General features: G+C 52.6%; 1 protein-coding gene across 8 annotated transcripts in view; it reads left to right on the top strand.

The window, feature by feature from the left end:
• The window catches only part of PTPRN2 (protein tyrosine phosphatase receptor type N2), a 924,814-nt gene extending 907,217 nt beyond the window's left edge, over positions 1–17,597 (top strand). For all 8 annotated transcript variants that reach the window (XM_070618094.1, XM_070618092.1, XM_070618095.1 and 5 more), the window contains 2 exons: positions 8,240–8,313; positions 15,870–17,597. In XM_070618094.1, coding sequence (XP_070474195.1) covers positions 8,240–8,313; positions 15,870–15,941 — 146 coding nt within the window. In that variant the 3' untranslated portion in view covers positions 15,942–17,597. The remainder of the gene's footprint in view (positions 1–8,239; positions 8,314–15,869) is intronic.
• The last annotated feature ends 501 nt before the right edge of the window (positions 17,598–18,098 follow it).

Below are 18,098 nucleotides of genomic sequence, written 5' to 3'. Positions count from 1 at the left end.
GGCTGCAGGGCCGGAATCCGGGACCCCAAGGGTCTGCAGAGAGGGCTGAGCCCGCCCCTCGCTGTGGGGTGCACGTGGCCAGCTCTGCTACGGACAAGGCTGCAAAGAACAGAGTATGTCAGGGGGAGACATTTCATTTCTTATTTGGCTGAAACAGAAACCTGAAGAGCCGGCAGAAGGGGATCCCACAAACAGGTTAGCCTTCAGCATGTCTTCAAGGAGGTAATGCCTTGTCTTCAGCTCAGGAAAGTTTCAGACTGAAAAAGTGTCCAGAATTGGTGGGGGGTGCCTTACGTGAGCTTTATTTTAGTTGGAGAATTTGTGTTCAACCAGGCGATGGTGTGAGTCTTTCTTCCCTTTTCTGTTTCTGTATTTTGAGTGCCAGTCCTTCCCCTGAGCTGTTCTGGTGCATTAGCAACAGTCAGAGACCAGCAGTGGGAGCCGAGACGTGTGTAGGGCGGCCCATGGGAGATGTGCCAGCAGCCCCGGAGCAGCATCACTGGCATGTGGGCTGCCCCCCACCCAGGCTAGGGTGCACGATAGACAAGGTTGATTGTCTAATGGGAAAAAACAAGACAAGATGGGACTGCTTTTTCCTAGAAAACATCATAAGCCCAACTTGGGTATTTTTGTGAGCCATACTGCAGCCCCATATCCTACAATTTGCCTCCTAAGTGGTTTCCGTCCTGTGGAACAAGCGACCGTCCTGAGCAGCATAAAGTCGACAGTTCTCAGCCCGACGGGCAACGCTGGCCTGTGAACCGGGGCCTGGCCGGTGTTGACCCCTCACACGTCTGGTCGGTCAGATCAGCCCCCACGGTCTGCCAGTCGCCCACCTGCTCCTCCTACCTCCTTGGCTTATCCACAGCACCCAGACACGCCGTGGCACATGAAGAGCCATTAAACCCCCATGGATCCATCCCAACGCTGTGTACAGCCTGCAGAGAGCTCACTTCCTTCTGCCAGACCGTGGGCAGCCAGCTCGTCCATCAAGGTGTTTCTCTCATGTGTCCCCAAACCCAGCTCAAACTCCTCCCCTCCCTGTGGGCATCACTGCCTCCCTGTCGTGCTGACTCCTGGCAGCCTCACTCACTCCCTGGGCCCCTGCCACACACACTTGGTGGTGCTGCTGCCAGCTGCAGGGCCCAGGAGAGCCCTTCCCCAGAGCTCGCTGGCCACTGCAGGGCCCAGTGTGGCCGCTCTGCTGTCAGCCGTCTCCTAAGCCCGTGCACCCCTCTCCCCCGGAGACCCTAGAGGCCCCAGGAAGGCTGCCTGTCCCCACGGCCCCTTAGGCGGCGGCTCATGCCTGGCGCTCTTCTCCCCAGACCGAGAGGGTGCGTCCCTGCCCCCGCAGAGGACTCTTTGTCCCTTCCTGGTCACAGGAGGTCCCTGAACAGCCACCCCAGTCATTTGGCGGCGGCAGCTCCAACACTTTGTTACGTAGAATTCTGAGGCCTTGAGCAAGAAAGGGTGCTCTGATAGAGGGGCCGTGCTGTATGGGCAGTGTGGGGGACCATGCTTGGTCTCTGTGCATTAGTGACCCTCACATCCAATCCTCCCACAGCCCCTGGACTGGGATTAGACAGAACGTACTGTGATAAGTGCTGGCACCTCCTGAGGCCTCCCCGGCTCCTGTTTCTCCTTCGCACAAGGTCAAATGGTGTGAGGGACCTTGGCTGTTAGTCTGCAGAATGGGGTCCCAGAGCTGCTGCTGTCAGTGCAGAGCCAGGGGTAACTGTGCCTGGCACTGGCCCAGGCAGGCCGGCGCCCCAGGGGGCAGGACTGGCTGCACAACCCGGTTCCTGCATTAGAAGTTGACTCGGGGACGAGGCTGCCGGGCCTGCGGTGGGCGGTGGGGGGACAGGGAGAGCCCTTGTCGCCCCTTTCTATGCACGGCGCTCGCCTGCCTTTAGGGGTGGATGGCGGCGGGGAGCTGTGGACGCAGCGGGAGCTGAACGGGGCACTCGCGTCCATGCTGGCCCCTCCTCGGGGTGTCGGTGGCCATCGTGTTCATCTGTTCTCTTAGGTTCGACAGTCATCTCTTCTCACCGGGGTGCACGCACTTGCACGTGGGGAGGGACCCAGCTCGGGTTCTTCGAGTCGATGCTGCCAGTGTGCGGACGGCACTGCAGACGCTCCCACACTGGATGGAAAACGATCAGGGTGCTTTGCACAAGTCGAAGTCTCCTGGGCAGTTAAAGGACGGTGGCTTTAAAGTGATGTGGAGTCTCATTTTGTGGAACTTACATTTTTTATAAAGATTTTAAGGCGTCTCAGTTTCTCCTGAAAAATTATTTAGAATTTGTTTTAAACAAAACATGAAAAATACTTAGTTTGGGTTCTGATACACGATTTTTAAGTGAATGTGATACAGATCTGCCTCCTTTGATCCCAGTGAAATGTTGCAAAAGGGAGATTATAATTTATCTATAAGGTCAACAAAAAAATTTTCCTGATTTTTAAAATAATTTTTCTAAGCCTTTAGTTGATTAAGAGCACCCAGAAATGTTGTGAAGTAAAAACTGCTCAGCACAGACAGCCCAGGACAGCATGTGTGTGTATAAGTGTGTGTGGTGTGTGTGAGCACGGATCGTATGTGTACATGTGTGTGGTGCATGTGAGCATGTGTGGTGTGTGAGCACATATGGTATGTGTACATGTGTGTGTGAGCACTGTGATATGTGAGCATGTGTGGTGTGTATGTGAGCATGTGTGGGTGTGTACATGTGTGTATGTGATGTGTGTGAGCACTGTGGTATGTGTACATATGCAGTGTGTGTGAGCATGTGGGGTGTGTACATGTGTGTTTGTGATGTGTGTGAGCACTGTGCTATGTGTACATGTGTGGTGTGTATGTGAGCATGTGGGGTGTGTACGTGTGTGTATGTGATGTGTGTGAGCACTGTGCTATGTGTACATGTGCAGTGTGTGTGAGCAAGTGTGGGGTGTGTACGTGTGTGGGTGTGGGAGTGTGTGCAGGCGTGCCTGTGCACAGTGTGGTGGCATTTGTGCCCAGGTTGTGCGAGGCAGGTTGGGTCTGACGGTGTGGTGCGCACAGACCATCCTGGCTCTCGTCACCTTGAGTACAGTTGTTCTGCTAGCCGGGGGGCGCTCCAGCTGTGGCATCGAACGGTGGCAGTGGTTCTGCCAAGGTCGAGGGCTAGGACGCTGGGAGTCCCTGCCCTTCACTGTCCAGACTTGCCAAAACGCGAGCTCAGCCTGCGGGAACAGCAAACCCCCCGACCAAGTGTGCAAAGGGCACTGTCCTCCTGAAGCCACCCCCTTGGTTACTTCTGAAGTCCTAATGTCTCCTCTCTTCCTCCGTCCCTTTAATAAGTGCATTTAGCCGGGAGCAGAGCATTTCCTCTGTTCCTCCAGAGGGTGGAAAAGAGACAATTTCCTCACGCAAAATGAAAGCCTCCTCTGCATGTACTTAACACATTGTCTTTTTCACGTTGAGAAAAAAGAATACATTGGATCCTGCAGTTGGCGAGGCTCTGAGAAAAACTCTGTAACAATATTCATGTTGATTAAGTTTTTGTTCCTGAGCCGCTGTTGAAGCTCTGCTGGAGGAGTGTGGAGGCGAAGACAGTGGTCTTCTCAACGACGACCCCAGGCCACGTTCACCGAGTTTTCCTGGACGGAGACCCACTAACGGAATTAGGCGAGTCACGTGCTCTGCCCGACGGGCAAACGCCAAGAGAAAGCGTGGCAGACCTTGCGAAGAGACGCCAGTGGCACCTTTGCTTGCTTTGCTTTGACTTCAAATTGATTCTTTCATTGTAAAAAATAGTTTTAATACTTTAATCCTAATGTTCTTTTAATGTTTATTTTTTAATGGTTATTACTTTTTATCTAGAGCTAAAAAACCTCTGTTGTCTTAAAAATGTATTTAACCAATATGTAAACTTCGAAACCAATGAACCCTGAGTGCATTAGGAAGCAATAGTGAGAGCGATTAATATTTATTGAGCAGATCGCCGGATGGCACCCAGGTGGGCCATTCTCTTCTAGGACGCCGGCGGACCATGTCAGGCCTCATGTCTGCACATGCTAACCGGTCCACTAACGGCGTGAAAGATGGGTCCTCTGGGTGTCGGGGGAAAGGGAAGCAACCCGAGCCCAAGGGAGCAATCGACTCGATCGTCTTCACCCCCACATGGTGCTGGGTCCGGGCACAGACTGCCTCCCTTCTGCTGTACGTTCCCGGGATCACCAACATAGACCTGACCACAGGCTGTGCCTTTAGCAAGCACGTCACACTTCTCCAGCGTTTGAGTAGTCATGATGCTTCTCAAATAGAAAATGCCAGAAACTTCTCCATGAAATCGCACTCTGTGTTCCCCTATATCCATTTTAGGACTGCCTTGCTCCTGTCTCACCTTCTATTTGGGTTTTCTTTGTATATATTATAATTCCTCGACTATTTACATGCTTTTTGACTTGAGCACTGCATCCAATAGGTCTCTTCACCTGGAACTTAACATGTGTCAGCAAAACGGGATTTTTAAAGAGAGAGCTCCATTTTAAATGCACTAGAGGGAGTTTCCTAGATATTGGAGGATTTAAATAAATCCTTTTACCTTCAGTAAAGCCTTTTATAAAGTGACAGAGGACATGAACCCCCTCCCCCTCCCTCCCAGCCCCCGACGGATACGTTTTATAAATGCAGGTTCTGTGTTTCATGCACCATGAGGTCGCAGCGATGCTCGGGGGCGCTGAGCGGGGCCCGCCTGCTCTGACGGCCTTTCCCCTGTGTCTCTCTGTCCCGTACGGAAGATCACATGTGAGTTCTATGAGGCTTCTCTCTCCACACACACTTCAAGTAACTAATTATTCTTAATCCTAACATGAAGGAGACAGCAGCAATACACATCAGACAACTGATTTAATAAATCCATTACTTCCCTAATTTTGGTGCTGCGCATTTTTAAAGCATTAATTTGATTTCCTCCACTGTTCAGTTTTGGTCTCAGTATAATTCTGAGATATCTTCCCGGGATTGTTCCGTATTTTAAATACCTTGTCTAGGGAAAAGCTAATTAGGCTTCCTCCTTCCTTTTCTCACCTCCCCTTGCAAACAGTAGTCCAAAAGGTGTCACGATGTAACAAAAACAAGAAGGAGATTTCATCCGTAGCATTTTACCCTGGGCGGCTCCGGAGACAACCCTCAGCAGGTGTTGCCCCAGGTAACTGTGCCCTAGAAGGGAGACCTGCTCTTCCTGGCCAGTGCCAGTCGCAGCTCCTGGTGGCTTCAGGTGTCCGCAGCAGACCCGTAAGAAATCAGTCCACGGGTGACTTCCGGTGAGCGGCTGTCGGGGATGTAAGACTTCACTGCTAGTTCATCATACAGAGCAGCCCTTAGAAGAAAATAACTGTCGGAAGAGTTCTTAAAAACCAGTTTCAAGGACTGAAAGAAAGTGCCCAAAGCAACCTTAAAAACAGAAAGGTGTTTTCAAGTCTGTATCCGAGCTGAACCCTCAGTATTTCTCTTTGGAAGGACTAGGACTTTCTCTGCTATCTGTATCTGAGAGTCTGAGTCAGACTCTGTCCCACGCCTGATTCTCCTGAAATTCATGACTCGTGGGTCAGAAAGTGGAGCAGTGGCCACAGAAGCTGCAAAGCTACCCTCCTGGCTGGAAGCCCGCGTCAAATATAATTGGTCGGATCTAGTTCTTCTACCAGAGGAGTTCTACTCGTAGAACCTGTGACACAGCATTTACTGAGCATCTAATGCCCACTGTGAAGTAGGAAGCAATCGTGTCTCATCTCCCTGGATCCCGGCAAGGACCGTTCCTGTTTCCAGCTGGAGACTGCACCCAACGCAGTATGCTTCCAAGCTGGGGAAGTGAGCCGCAGCAAGTCGCCCAGGTTCTGTGTCGGCTGTGGCATCTTTCAAACTTAAATTAGGTCGCGGCAGAGGCTCTGTGCACAGCACACCCGGGAGTGGCAGCCCTTTCCACAAGGTGCAGTGGCAGCTGCTGCACACGTGGCTGGGAGTTTCTGGCGAGACCTGCCGAGGAGCAGAAATGTCGCCGTGGGATGAAACAAACGTCCCTCTTTTCCTCGATCACTCTCCATGGAGCACTCAACTTTCTCAAGGCAAACTTGTTTTTTGAAGAAGCCACATCCGTGCATCTTTATCCTCTAGATCGAGTGCGGGCCCGACCGCCGGGTGCTGCAGGGAAGGTGAGGAAGCAGATGCTCACGCCGGCCATGCGGGAGCCACGGCGCACAGTGGCCATGCAGCCGGTGGCGCAGCCCCTCTGCCTGATGTCCCCATCTGGTGGCAGGGCAAACACAATGGTTTGTTTCAGACTGTTTTAAATACGTGGATTCACTTCAAAACGAGACTGTGTGTCCTGTGGCCTTGTCAGCTCTCAGAAACGGTCGACACCTGAGGAGGAGCCATCCAGCAAACCCAGGAACGGACCTTGTCTTTTGCTTGAATGAGTTTCTCAGCCGAGCTCCCTGGGGGGCGTCCGGCTCTTCCAAAAGGGAGCTTTCTTCTCCTTCCTGTGGAGGCCTTGATTGAGAGTTGGGGGAACTCGTGGTGTTCCCACACCCAACAGGATGGCCTTCCTTATCTGGGGACTGCCAGCTTAGTCCCTGTAAGGTCGCCTGCCATGCACCGAGAGCTCAGGCTGGCCGAGCGCTGGCCCCTCGGGCTCAGGAGGGGCAGGTGCTCCGGTCTCCACTTCAGGGTGGGAGGCAGAGACCGGAAGGTCAGGGGACTTGGGAGGCCCCACCACTGGCCCATGGGGTAGCTCAGATCTTGGTCTCCCAGTCTGGGCAACTTACTGCCAGATTCTCAACACTTTGTGCTCCGTTTCCCTTCATGCAAATGCGGCATCTGGTCCAAATGGGTTCCAGGACTCCCAAACGTCCCTACCTGCTTTCTACCTGCCAGCAGCTGGGAACCCGGCCGCCCTCTCCAAGGCACTGTCCCGCCTCCTCACTATGCCTCCCTCCCTCCATGCAACCCGGGGACGGCCCTCCTGAGCGGTGCCCAGCTCGGCCAGCCCCCTGGGAAAACAGCGCCAGCTACTCAGCTGCTACCCAAATAAGCCGTAGAACCTAGGACTTCAAATACAGCCATAACCTCAGAAATTCTCCAGCTCGTTCTCCTGGGTCGATGGCTGAGGGTGCTGTGTGCATACTTGGGTTGTGACAGAAGTACCAGGGCTGGGAGCTCTCGTGACGGGCGGCCAGTCTGGGTCTCTCTTCCATGCCACCTGAGACTCACCCCTTCTGCCTGGTGTGGTCCGGGCTCAATGAGAGTGACCGCCCGCTCTCTGTGTGACCAGGGACAGGCCATTCAACCTGGACAGGCCTCCATTTCCTACAGCGGGGGTGGGAGTGGTTCGCATTCCACCAAGTTCCCGTAACGATGAGAGGAGATGCTGTGCTTTGAATGCTCCCATTCGGGGGTGGCGAGTGGGTCCCGGCCCACCTCAGGGCGAGCGCCTGCTCCCAGGTCCACAGCGTTCGCGTCATCGTCTTGGCAGACATGTCTTACCTCCCCTCTGAACCGTAAGAAGCTTTCGAGCTTGGGGTCCAGTCCTGTCCATTATCTGTCTACCAGGGGACCTAGCAAAATGGAAAAACAAGAACTCGTGTTGAATTAATGATAAGGTTAAAATTTTAAACACAAATAGTATTATTTCCATGAAACCCGAATGGCCTGACATGAGGTAGATGCTGTCTGTGGGAAGAGGGGTGTCTCGGTGAGACGACCAGCCGGACAACGTAGCCAGGGCATTCTCCCCTTTTCTTAACATTCGGAACACCCAATTTTAAAAGGCAGAGAACTCTGCATTTAAAAGCCAATATTAAGATGTATAAGATTAGTCGGTGTAACTTATTTCTCTAAATAAAAGAAAGTCCTATGCACCTGAAATTAAAGCGTATATGCTACTTTCTTGGATTTAAAACATTCTTTAAAACACCACCAAAGAAGAGAAGCAACAGTGAACGAAGCTTTAGTTTCTGGTGGCAACGGCTGGCTCTGCAAGTCTGGGTCTCACCACAGTTCTCCGAGCCCAGCTTTCTTGAATCAATGCTAATGAAAGCGCCTCACCATATTTTTCTCTATGAACCCTGAAATCGCAGCTGCCCGCCAGGTTGCCAAGGGGTGAGTTTGATCATTTCCAATTGGCCTCTTAGCCCAAAGGGAACCCGATGGTGGGAGCGCGGATTCTCACCTGTCTGCACTCAGCCCGATTTGTGTTTGTTGCAGGCGCTAAAGAGATTGATATCGCGGCAACGCTGGAGCACCTGAGGGACCAGAGACCAGGCATGGTCCAGACTAAGGTACTGTCAGCCGTCCCCGGGCACTGGAAGGTGTGGGAGGTGTCCTTCTGCCACTGTTTTCTCGAGAGGCAAGAGGGTGGACCAGGCGTGACTGGCCGTCTTACCCAGTCCTCCAGGCCAGGCCAGCTGGGCCCCTCCTGTGGGGGTGCTGGCGATTCCAGCAACAACCCCAACATGTCAACATGCATAGACACAGTCAGACCTCAGGTCTTTGGAACTCTCCGTTCTCCAGATTTGGGGAGGAGGAAGAACATTGCATTTTTGTAAAAAGAGGTCAGTGATAAACCCCAGCACCCTTGGGGGAATGTTCTGGATTCACTGAACATTCTACCCAGCCTCCCCTATTTCCGGGTCCCCCAACCACAGCTCTGCTGTGTGGTCATCAGGACAGTGGTCATCGGAATGTCCCCAGGGTGTACGGCGTCCCAGAGCACCCCTAAATAGCTTATGTGCATTCTCACTGAAAAGACCAAGTTTGCAACAACAGGGTAGAGACGAAGGTTACTGGTTAGCTTTGGGTAACCGGAAGTAGAGATGAGGTTGATATAAAACCCCTTCCCTTAGCGTTCTGGAAACATCTGTCCAAGGACGACAGCTCCCGCTTGTCTGTTCCATAAAAGTGCCTGAGTCATAAAATACAGAGTCTCTTTCTCAGTGAAGTCCCGACTCTCCAGATGCCGTTAGTGCTTCCACAAAGGACCTAAAATCGTTAGAAGATGCCCTTGCAAAATTACTTTATACTTCAGGGGACTTTAAGGTCTAGAAATTGCTCCCATGAAGTCAGGCTGACCGAGCGCCCGTGGATTGTGCTCTGGTGCCTGGCGATGACAATTCTGGAACCCCAGGCAAGTCATCCTGCCTCCCAGGGTCTTATTGTTCCCTGCTAAGGCGTGAGTGGTTCCTAAGCCCTCTCTGTCTGTCTGACTGTTACAGCGAGAAATTAAACAGTATAACACAGTGTTTGAGCCGGACGGGAGAGCGGACAGGCTAAGTCCCACTCATTCTCTTGAGAGTCAAGAAGCCAAGTGCCTTGTGAGGTTAAGCTGAGCACATTTTGACCTGGAAGATCACCTATGAGAATACCTTAATAGAGCCATTTGGCTGGCTCTCCATTGCCAAAGTCACCCCCATGCATTGGGGCAAAACTAACTTAGTTCTTTCCTGTAGAATCACAAAACTATTCTAGAGAAAACCTCTGAAAGAGTCAAGAACTCTGGTCCAGGCTTGCCCTTTCCAGCTGGCCGTCACAGCTGCCCTGCTCTCTCTCTGACCACCACCCAAGGCACCAGCACCCGGGGGCGAGAGCCAGAGTTTGAAAGCCGCAGGGGCACCTCGAGCAGCCAACGGCTGTGTGCTTGGCCGCTCTGTCCCTTAGCTTTATTTTGGCATCTACAGCTTGCAGGATTGTCACGAGAATCTTAGGCGATTAACGTGAAAGTGTTTTGTAAGTCACGGCACACTTTATGTTTCCTTCGATTTTTTAATTTAAAATTTGCGATTTTCATTTTGAAGTTATTTTAGACCTGCAAAAACCTTGCAGAAATGATAAAAGTAACTCCCGCGTGCGCTTTGTCAGCTTCCCCGTGCTCGCAGCTCCCATAACCGCCGTGCAGTGTGGCAGGCTGGGAAGTCGGCATCGACGTGCTGCCATAACTCATGTACAGCCCTCGTGACATCTCACCCGTGTCCGCCCGGTGACCTTTCTCTGCAGCGGGGTCCCATTCAGGACCCCCACAAAAAGCATCCAGTCCTCACGCCTCCTCGTCTCCTCTAGTGGGACAGCTCATGGCTTGAGCCCTGGCCTGTTTGGTTTGGTTTCTGGGGACCATCTTGCTTGGCTCATCTGACATGGAAAGGGCAAGGCTTGGTTCCGGTTGTGCATCTTGGGCTGGAAGGTCCCGAGAGGAGACGTGCAGCCTCGGCGTGTGGCCTCACTGGCGAGGTGAGCCTTGAGCCCCAGTTCAGGGTGTATCCGCCAGGGGCCTCTGCTGGTGGGTTACTAGTGTGTCTTGGTGATCGGTAGCGTCCCTGGGGAGAACCTGAGACTGTGCACACCTGGGCGTTGTGCTTTGTCACGCTGTGACGCTGTCATGAGAGGAGGTGATGCTGTTCCAGCAGCACGTGACCTATAGGTTTTGTGCCTTGGGAAGGGCCGTCTGGCTAGACTGACTGACCGTGCCCCTGGTGGTGGCCTCATCAGGCCCAGAAAGGCAGGGTCGGTTCACTATCCCTGGAGGGTCTGGGCCCCCTGTGGCCACCAGCAGCCCCGGAGCTACGGGCTCAGAAGTGGGGCTGGGAGAGCTCTGCAACTGGGAGCAAAAAGCTCATTCTGCCTCAGGCCGAATCTTCATTCCTCAGTAAGATCTGCAGGAAATCTTACATTCAAACCAGCTTCTTCCCTCCTTGCATCTGGGCACCTCTCAGGCCTCTTCCACCCCTAGACGGCACAAGGAGCCCCAAAGCATGGACTGACCTCAGGACAGGTCTGGGCAAAATCATTGGAAAGGCACATCTTCTTGCAAAAACAGGAAAAAATTGCCTAACGTTGCAAAACCCGTTGAGCCGTCTGTTGTCTGCATCCTGTTTGCTAGAACAAGCCCTTCACAACACACGGCCCTGAGGCCCGAAAGGTTGGTCCCCAGGCTCTGCCTGAAAGAAGGATGAAGCTCCATTTATTATTGTGTGTCGTGTATTCCCTTATATCCTAATGTTTTAAGTGGCAAAATGACAGCACGTGCACATGGTAGCAGTTGGCCAGGACACGGGGCTGCAGCTATCTGGTGCTCCCAGGCCCCCGAGAGCTGGCCTCGCAGGTATCTTCCCGTTGGGTGGATGGTCCACAGGAATTTATCCTCTCCCTTGGGTTGGGACCTAAAAGTTGTCTTGATTCATGTGCGTAAACTCAGTTCCTGGAATTTCAAGGTATAAGAAATAGTTAACACATAAAAGCCTCCATTCTGTCTTAATTTATGACTGTTTTACCCAACGTTACTCCATGAAGCTGAGCTTCCTCCTAAAGTTCAGTTTTTTAAAAGATAGAAAATTTCCTTGGGCAAAATCATGCTGTACAACCTGAATACTCCTCACACCAGCCCAGAGAAGGTCGTCTCCAGTCTGTTCATTTGAACAGGTGTAGTCAAGTTGCGTCGTTGAGCTGAATACAAGGAAGGAGCAATCGATCAAGAAATGGTGAGCCGGTTGAGACCAGAGCCGAGGATGGCGACGGACCCCCCCACGCCCAGGACCCAGCCTGACAGCAAAACTTCATCTTTATGTTTAAAAAAAGTCACAGACAGCTGTTTTCCACCCTGGAGACAAACGCTCAGTCAAACAAACCCAGGTACCTACTGGACACCAGCTTGAGCAAAGAGCGGGGACCGTCCCCAACCACTGACGCGGCGTCAGCCTGGAAGACGGGACCCAGACCCCAGGGCTCAGTCAGCCGCCACAAAAACCTTCAAACCAACAAGACATGGACAGAAGGAGATGTCACATGTCGGTGCGTGAAATTGTCCACACGGTCCTTCACTGTGCGTTCCTAACAGGCACAACCTAACACTTATTTCTAGGAAGGGAGATGGAATCCCGGGATGTGCTACAGTAACAGACTTCGGAAGACGAGTGGCCGTCTCCTCCACGACGTATGTCTCGTAAACAGACTCCTTCCTTCCTGCCTGCCTTCCGCCCCTCAGTGTGTCTGTGACAGGCCCCTCTGTCACCAAAGGCCGTAACCCTTTCCCTTCCGGAGAAAGCTCCTGTCACACTGGTCACTCGGAAGGAAGAGCCACATGACGATGTCAACTGCCTGGAAGTTACCATGTCTCGTTGCCACGTGGCCATGCACGGTGTCCACACGTGGTTCCACGGGCCACCTTCCTCCCCCTGTCTCCACACGTCCCCGGTCGCCTTCCTCCTGGAACGGGGCCTCTGTGGCAGCCGTGTTCCTGTCTCCCCGGCCTCAGGAGGTGCCTGAGTCAACACACTGACTGGATTGCATGTGATCCAGCTCCTACCCAAGGACCACGCTCGACCACGTCCTGCTCGCTCGCCAGAGCCCTCCCCAAGCCTGGGAAGTTGTCCTTGAGGTCTCTGTCTCTGCCTCTCCCTCAGCCCTGCACACATGTGCACACACGCACACACGTGCACACACACTGCCTGCACCCTCTCCCTCGCCAGCTCCAGGTCAGAGGTCAGGGATGGAGCCAGGCTGCTCTGCTCGGGGAGGAGGGCCTTTCTGTCCTGACCCTTTCCAAGGGAGATGCTGGGAAGCCCCGCCCCCAGAGGTCGTTTGTGCTCCTGGAGGGTCACAGCCGCTGAGACAGCGTTCTCTGAGGCCCCTTTAAAACTGGGAATGTGGACTGTCACTGCAGGAGCTCTCAGTGTGTGTACCCACAGCCCTTTGTGTGGGCCACAGGATCACAAATATCAGTCTGAGTGTAACTAAGTCCAAACACGAGCAGCCCCGCAGCCCCGGGCACTTCTATCTGACCTGCACAGCCCTGTGTGAGACTCAAAGAGGTTCAGGAACCTGCCCCAGGCCACACAGCTTTCTACACAGAGCTGAGTCCAATCCACTTCTCCTGCCTCCGAGTCCCACGCCCTTTGAATGTGCCTGATGACTGAACTGGGTGGTTAGGACACCAGGTAGCCCGCCCTGTGTCATAGATGCAAAGCTGTGATATTTGAGACCCCGCAGCCTGCGGACTGGCAGCGCCCCGAGTCATTCACCCTCTCCTCGGTTTGGGTTGGTCTGTGGGAGGCCCGGGCAGCACCGACCAAAGTTGGTGAAGGGCTTCATGTCTCAGCCCCACACAAGGTCTGCCCCGCCACCCTCCAGTCCGCCCCAAGGACCTGCTGGCATGCATGTCCTTCTGTTGTCACGTCCAGCCTGGAAAGGTCCGTCCCTGCTTACTGTCCCTGTTCAGCGTGGACATGGAGCCAGGGCCGGACCCTCACTCAGCCCGACCCCACGGGCATGCTGCGTCGGCCGCTCCTCACGCTGCCGGGCAGGGAGACCAGGCGGGACGGCGTAAACCAGGAGGGTGCGAGTCCTTACCGCTCAGACGACGCCCGCCCTGAGACTGATCTGGACAGGTGGTGACTTTGTTGTTTACTGTATCTTATTCCTTACATATGGCTTACGCCTGTTGTTTTCATGGTTTCCTTAAATTGAATTTCTATCACAAAAGGACTTCAGGTGCTGGGCACTTCCCAGCTTGTGTGCTGGATTCTGTCCCCGACTTCTGGGGTCCGATCCAGCTGTATTAGCTAAGGCCGGGCAACTCAAAATGGGGGTCTGCACATGGTCACCATTGTGATGGGTGAGTAGGTGACACCAGCACCACCACCCTGCCGACACATCGAGGTGAAGGAGCAAGTCCCTGTCTCATCGCGGCCGGCCTGAGGGTCCCCATCACAGGAAGCCCGCTCTCCTTCCACTGATGTCTCAGAGCCACCTCCCCATCACAGAGCCCAGCGGGGAGCCACTGGTGTCACCCCTGCTGTCCTCTCTTCAGGGCCACACGGTCTGTGCTGTGACAGTTTACACGACACCAGCTATCACGTGTTCCACGTCCCCTTCCCACTGTTTGTCCTATGGACACAGAGTCCAAATGACTATAATCGTGACACAGGTGCAGCTCTGCGTTCTGCTCTCGTCACTTAATGTTGTAGCGTGGACGGTGGCTTTCCCGTCAGACACTTTCCTGTAACATTCTGTGCTTCCCTCTGGTATCCAGTGTTTCCAGGGTCTCACCACACAAGTGAGGCTGCACTTCTTCCTGCTCGTCTGTTTTTCCTTTGAAGATCATTTCTTAGGATGGATTTCCAGTGTGTCAAAAGACATAAACAGGCATGTGACAGGTAAAATTAGATTCCCAACGAGTCTCCCTTCATTTTTTCTCATTTCCGAATCATCTCGAAACCTCGGTCCACCCGTTGATAAGTCAGCGTTTTGAGAAGAAATGGTCTGGTGTGGCTGTTCATGCGAAAGAGACCCGGGTCCTCCCCTGACGCGTTCTGCTGAGCAGACTCTTGGCTTGAGAGACTCGGCGGACGGGACAGGGAGCCGTTGACGCACGTGAGGGGAAAGCAGTGTGAGGGGGGCTGGACCGCTAGGATGCGCCTCGGCAGCTCCCACCCCAAGGCGGTCACCACACGCAGCGTGGGAGCGCCCTGCCTCTCCTTGGTAACGCCTAGGAATTCTTCTAGAATCTCCATCAGCAGCACGTGACCAGCATCACAGGCTCCCTACTGTACGCAGCAGACCGTCCCCTCAGCATCGGGTCCAGGGGATCCTCAGGGAGAAGCGGTCTTGTCCCAGAGCGAGCATTACGTCACGCTGACTTTCTGCTGTTTTGATGGAGCTGTTTTCTACGTCTCTGTTACGTACTGGGCATTCGAAGTGGAAAGTGATCGTTGATTTTGGATTTGCAGTTACCCTATGTGTTGATTGAATCAGGAAGCATCTGAGCCACAGGGCTTTCCTTAATCAAAAATTCTTAACTAGGCGATCGTTCGAGTAATTTGCTGTTTTCCCTGACCCCTCTGGTATCTTGGAAAGTGCCTGTTGGCCGACTTTAGGGTTCTTAACGCAGCATTTCGAGGCATTTATGTGGAAACTGAAGAGCGCAGGAAGAGGTGTGTTTTGCTTTTTGTCTGCTAAGGCCTGGACGGGAAGGGAGTGAATAGTCCTGGATATGCCTCATTTCTACCTAATAGTCTGGCGGGATTTACACGTGAGAGTGGTGTATCCCTTCTGTCTGTGAGCACGTGTGTGCGTGCACACGTCTGAAGTTGGGTCGAGTCGTGGATGACATGAGGCGTCCCGGCAAGTGGGACAGAGCTGGATCGGGCCGGATAGTGGGTTGATTTCCGCAGCAGTGGGAACCCTCCCCTTCCACATTTCTGGGGAGAGGAAAACCCCGAGTGGGTTTTTCATGGTGACTGTTTTCATGGCAAGTCTGTGCTCAGCCGGAGTGGTGGCTAGAGTTGAGGGGGGCAATGTCTGCGTCAAATGCCCTCTGTCCACTGAGGGATTTGCACATTCAGTGCTGGAATCAGAGGGAATGGGCAGGGCGCGTGGGGCCTCACCCAGCCAGCTTCCTGCTCGCTGTTTCTGTTGGCAGCTTCTCCCAGTGATAAAAGGTGAGACTTTCCAGGGCCGCCCCATGGCCAAGTGGTTAGGTTTGGTGCACTCTGCTTCAGCGGCCCAGGTTCATTTCCTGGGCATGGACCTATACCACTCACTGGCGGCTATGCTGTGGAGGCATCCCACACACAAAATAGAGGAAGATGGGCTCAGATGTTAGCTCAGGGTGAATCTTCCTCAGCGAAAAAAAAAAAAAAAAAAAAGAGACAGAGAAAATTTCCAATACAAGAAATCCTGGTGAGCGTCAGCATTGGGTCTTACCATGTTCTCCCCTTTCCATGGAAATCTGCAACCTTTCTTTTTTTTTTCCTAAACAATTTCTTTCTGCAAAGTAACACCCAAGAGCTCACGGCTGGAGCAGAGACGCAGCTCCCACTCACACTTCTCCCCTTGCTTTTTCTTCCAGGAGCAGTTTGAGTTCGCGCTGACGGCGGTGGCCGAGGAGGTGAACGCCATTCTCAAGGCCCTTCCCCAGTGAGCCGCTCGCTCCCGCAGCCGCGGACGAGCCCCTGACCCCCGGAATATTGTTGGGAATCATGATATCACTTAATTGTGTGTCTTCTAGTGTAACTACCTAGTGATAGGGTCCTTGAAATCCTGTAGTCAGTGCCGGTTAGCAGTCAAAATGTGTATTTTTGTTCAACCAATTAATAATAAAGAGAGGTTTATGGAAACATCCAATTACAGGGGGCAACCAGTTCATCTATTTTCACTTTCTTGAAAAAAATTAATTTTCCTTAAAGCCCATTCACACTCCTAACTGCAAACATGTCGTATTAATGATGCGGTAATTCGCCCACTCGTCATGGTCTCCAGGAAGAGAGCTGGTTCGTTATCTGTAACTTTCTGAAGGATGGATCAGCCGGGCAGGGAGGGCATCCAGGGAAACGCACGAGGCACTAAACGCAGGCCGCCAGGTGCAGAGAACACATTTGGCATTTGTCTTTCAGACGGTTTATCACCAGGAGAAACCACTGGCTTACCAAAGAGTTAGGTCAGAAGCCTTGTAACATTCTGCAGCTTTGGGGCAAATGAGAAGAAAGCGGTCACAGCATATCAGTTCTGTTCTTATCTGGGCTGCTCGACACCCTCCCCCAAGTGCTGTCGAGAGACCACCTCAACCTTCCACCCCGCAAGGATGGGCAGGGGCCTCCCCAGGGGCAAACGCTCTCCCACTTGGAGAGCGCCTGCTTCCGTGGCCAGCCACCCCAGGCGACCCTTCACCTGGGCAAGGTTGTGGGTGAGCCCCGACCTCAAGACAGGTTTTCCACTTTAAAATGATTTACGTACTGCAAAAACAGGTACAGCTAATGATGGCTTCCTGCTGGATGACCACAGTGAGGGGAACAAATCCGGGCACATCGGCAGGCTCCATCAGGCACCTGTGTCCCCTCAGGGACTGTCGTGGGCCTGCTGGCATCCAGAGAGACCACGGCTACTTCCCTCTGTTCCTAGAAGGGGGGACATGCAGGGAGAGCCACGGTTTGTGCTTTATCGGCGTGAGGTCGCAGCACCTGGGAGAACGATAGGAGATGCAGGCATGGCCTGGGCCTCTGCCCGCTGCAGACTCCTGGTCACTCAGGTCAGCCAGGTGTCCAGCCGCACATAGGCATAGCGTCTAGAGATGACCTGGATTTGCCAAAATAACACTTGAGCATCAGGCTTGCCGCCGCCCCCCAGAGACAGAAGAATCATCTCATTAAGCTTAGAGCGATTGTGTCTAGACGGGTGCAGACGGCTCGTGTGCTGCAGCCCTCCTTTCAGGGTTAGCCATAAAGACATCGCCAGTACCTTCTCGGTCCTGCTGTGTCGCACACCATCCTCTCCATCCTAAATCCATGCAACGTCTCGAAACCAGTAGAATAGGGAGAGTGGCCTGCTGAATGGGCAGAAAGTGCCAAAATGTTGTTCATGTCTTTCAATGGTATTGTCATGTGTATCTGCTCTAATCTATCTATGATTTCCTTCCTGAAGTTGTTTCTCTGGAATCTGAATAATTAATAGAGAATAATTTATCTGCATATAGAGAGCACATACCTACTTGTGATTTCTAACTTCTTATGTTTCAAAAGGAATCTTCCAGTGTGAGATATATAAATAGATTTCATTGTGTCAGATTAAACTTTTGATTTCATGTGTGAATAGTCTTCATTTGGGAGGAGCGAGCGATTTTTTCCTATCTGTCCTTGTGTCTCCTGAAGGTGTGGGCGTTTAGATTGCGAAAACAAAGTGTGAGCATTTCTTAGAACTGTAATTTCACTGCTATTTTATCTGCAGAGTTAGATGTGTACTAAGGGCCAGACGTTGCTGAGATTTTATTTGTTAAAAAGAGATTAAAGAGCCAGCCCTGATGGCCTAGTGGTTAAGGTTTGGTGCCCTCACTGCTTCCGTGGCCCGGGTTCATTTCTAGTTGCAGAACCACACCACTCGTCTGTCAGTAGCCATGCTGTGGCAGCGGCTCACACAGAAGAACTAGAAGGACTTACAACTAAGATATATGGAACCATGCACTGGGGCTTTGGGAAAAAAAAAAAAAAAGAGGAAGGTTGGCAACAGATGTTAGGTCAGGGCGAATTCTTCCCTGAAAAAAGTGTTTAAAAAAAGAGATTAACCATCTTGGTGAAGAGTTGCAGGT

The sequence above is a fragment of the Equus przewalskii genome, chromosome 4 (assembly GCF_037783145.1).
Source record: "Equus przewalskii isolate Varuska chromosome 4, EquPr2, whole genome shotgun sequence".
In the NCBI taxonomy this organism is placed as follows: domain Eukaryota; kingdom Metazoa; phylum Chordata; class Mammalia; order Perissodactyla; family Equidae; genus Equus; species Equus przewalskii.
The sequence above is the reverse complement of the archived record's forward strand: the minus strand, read 5'-3'. Positions and strand labels throughout refer to the sequence as shown.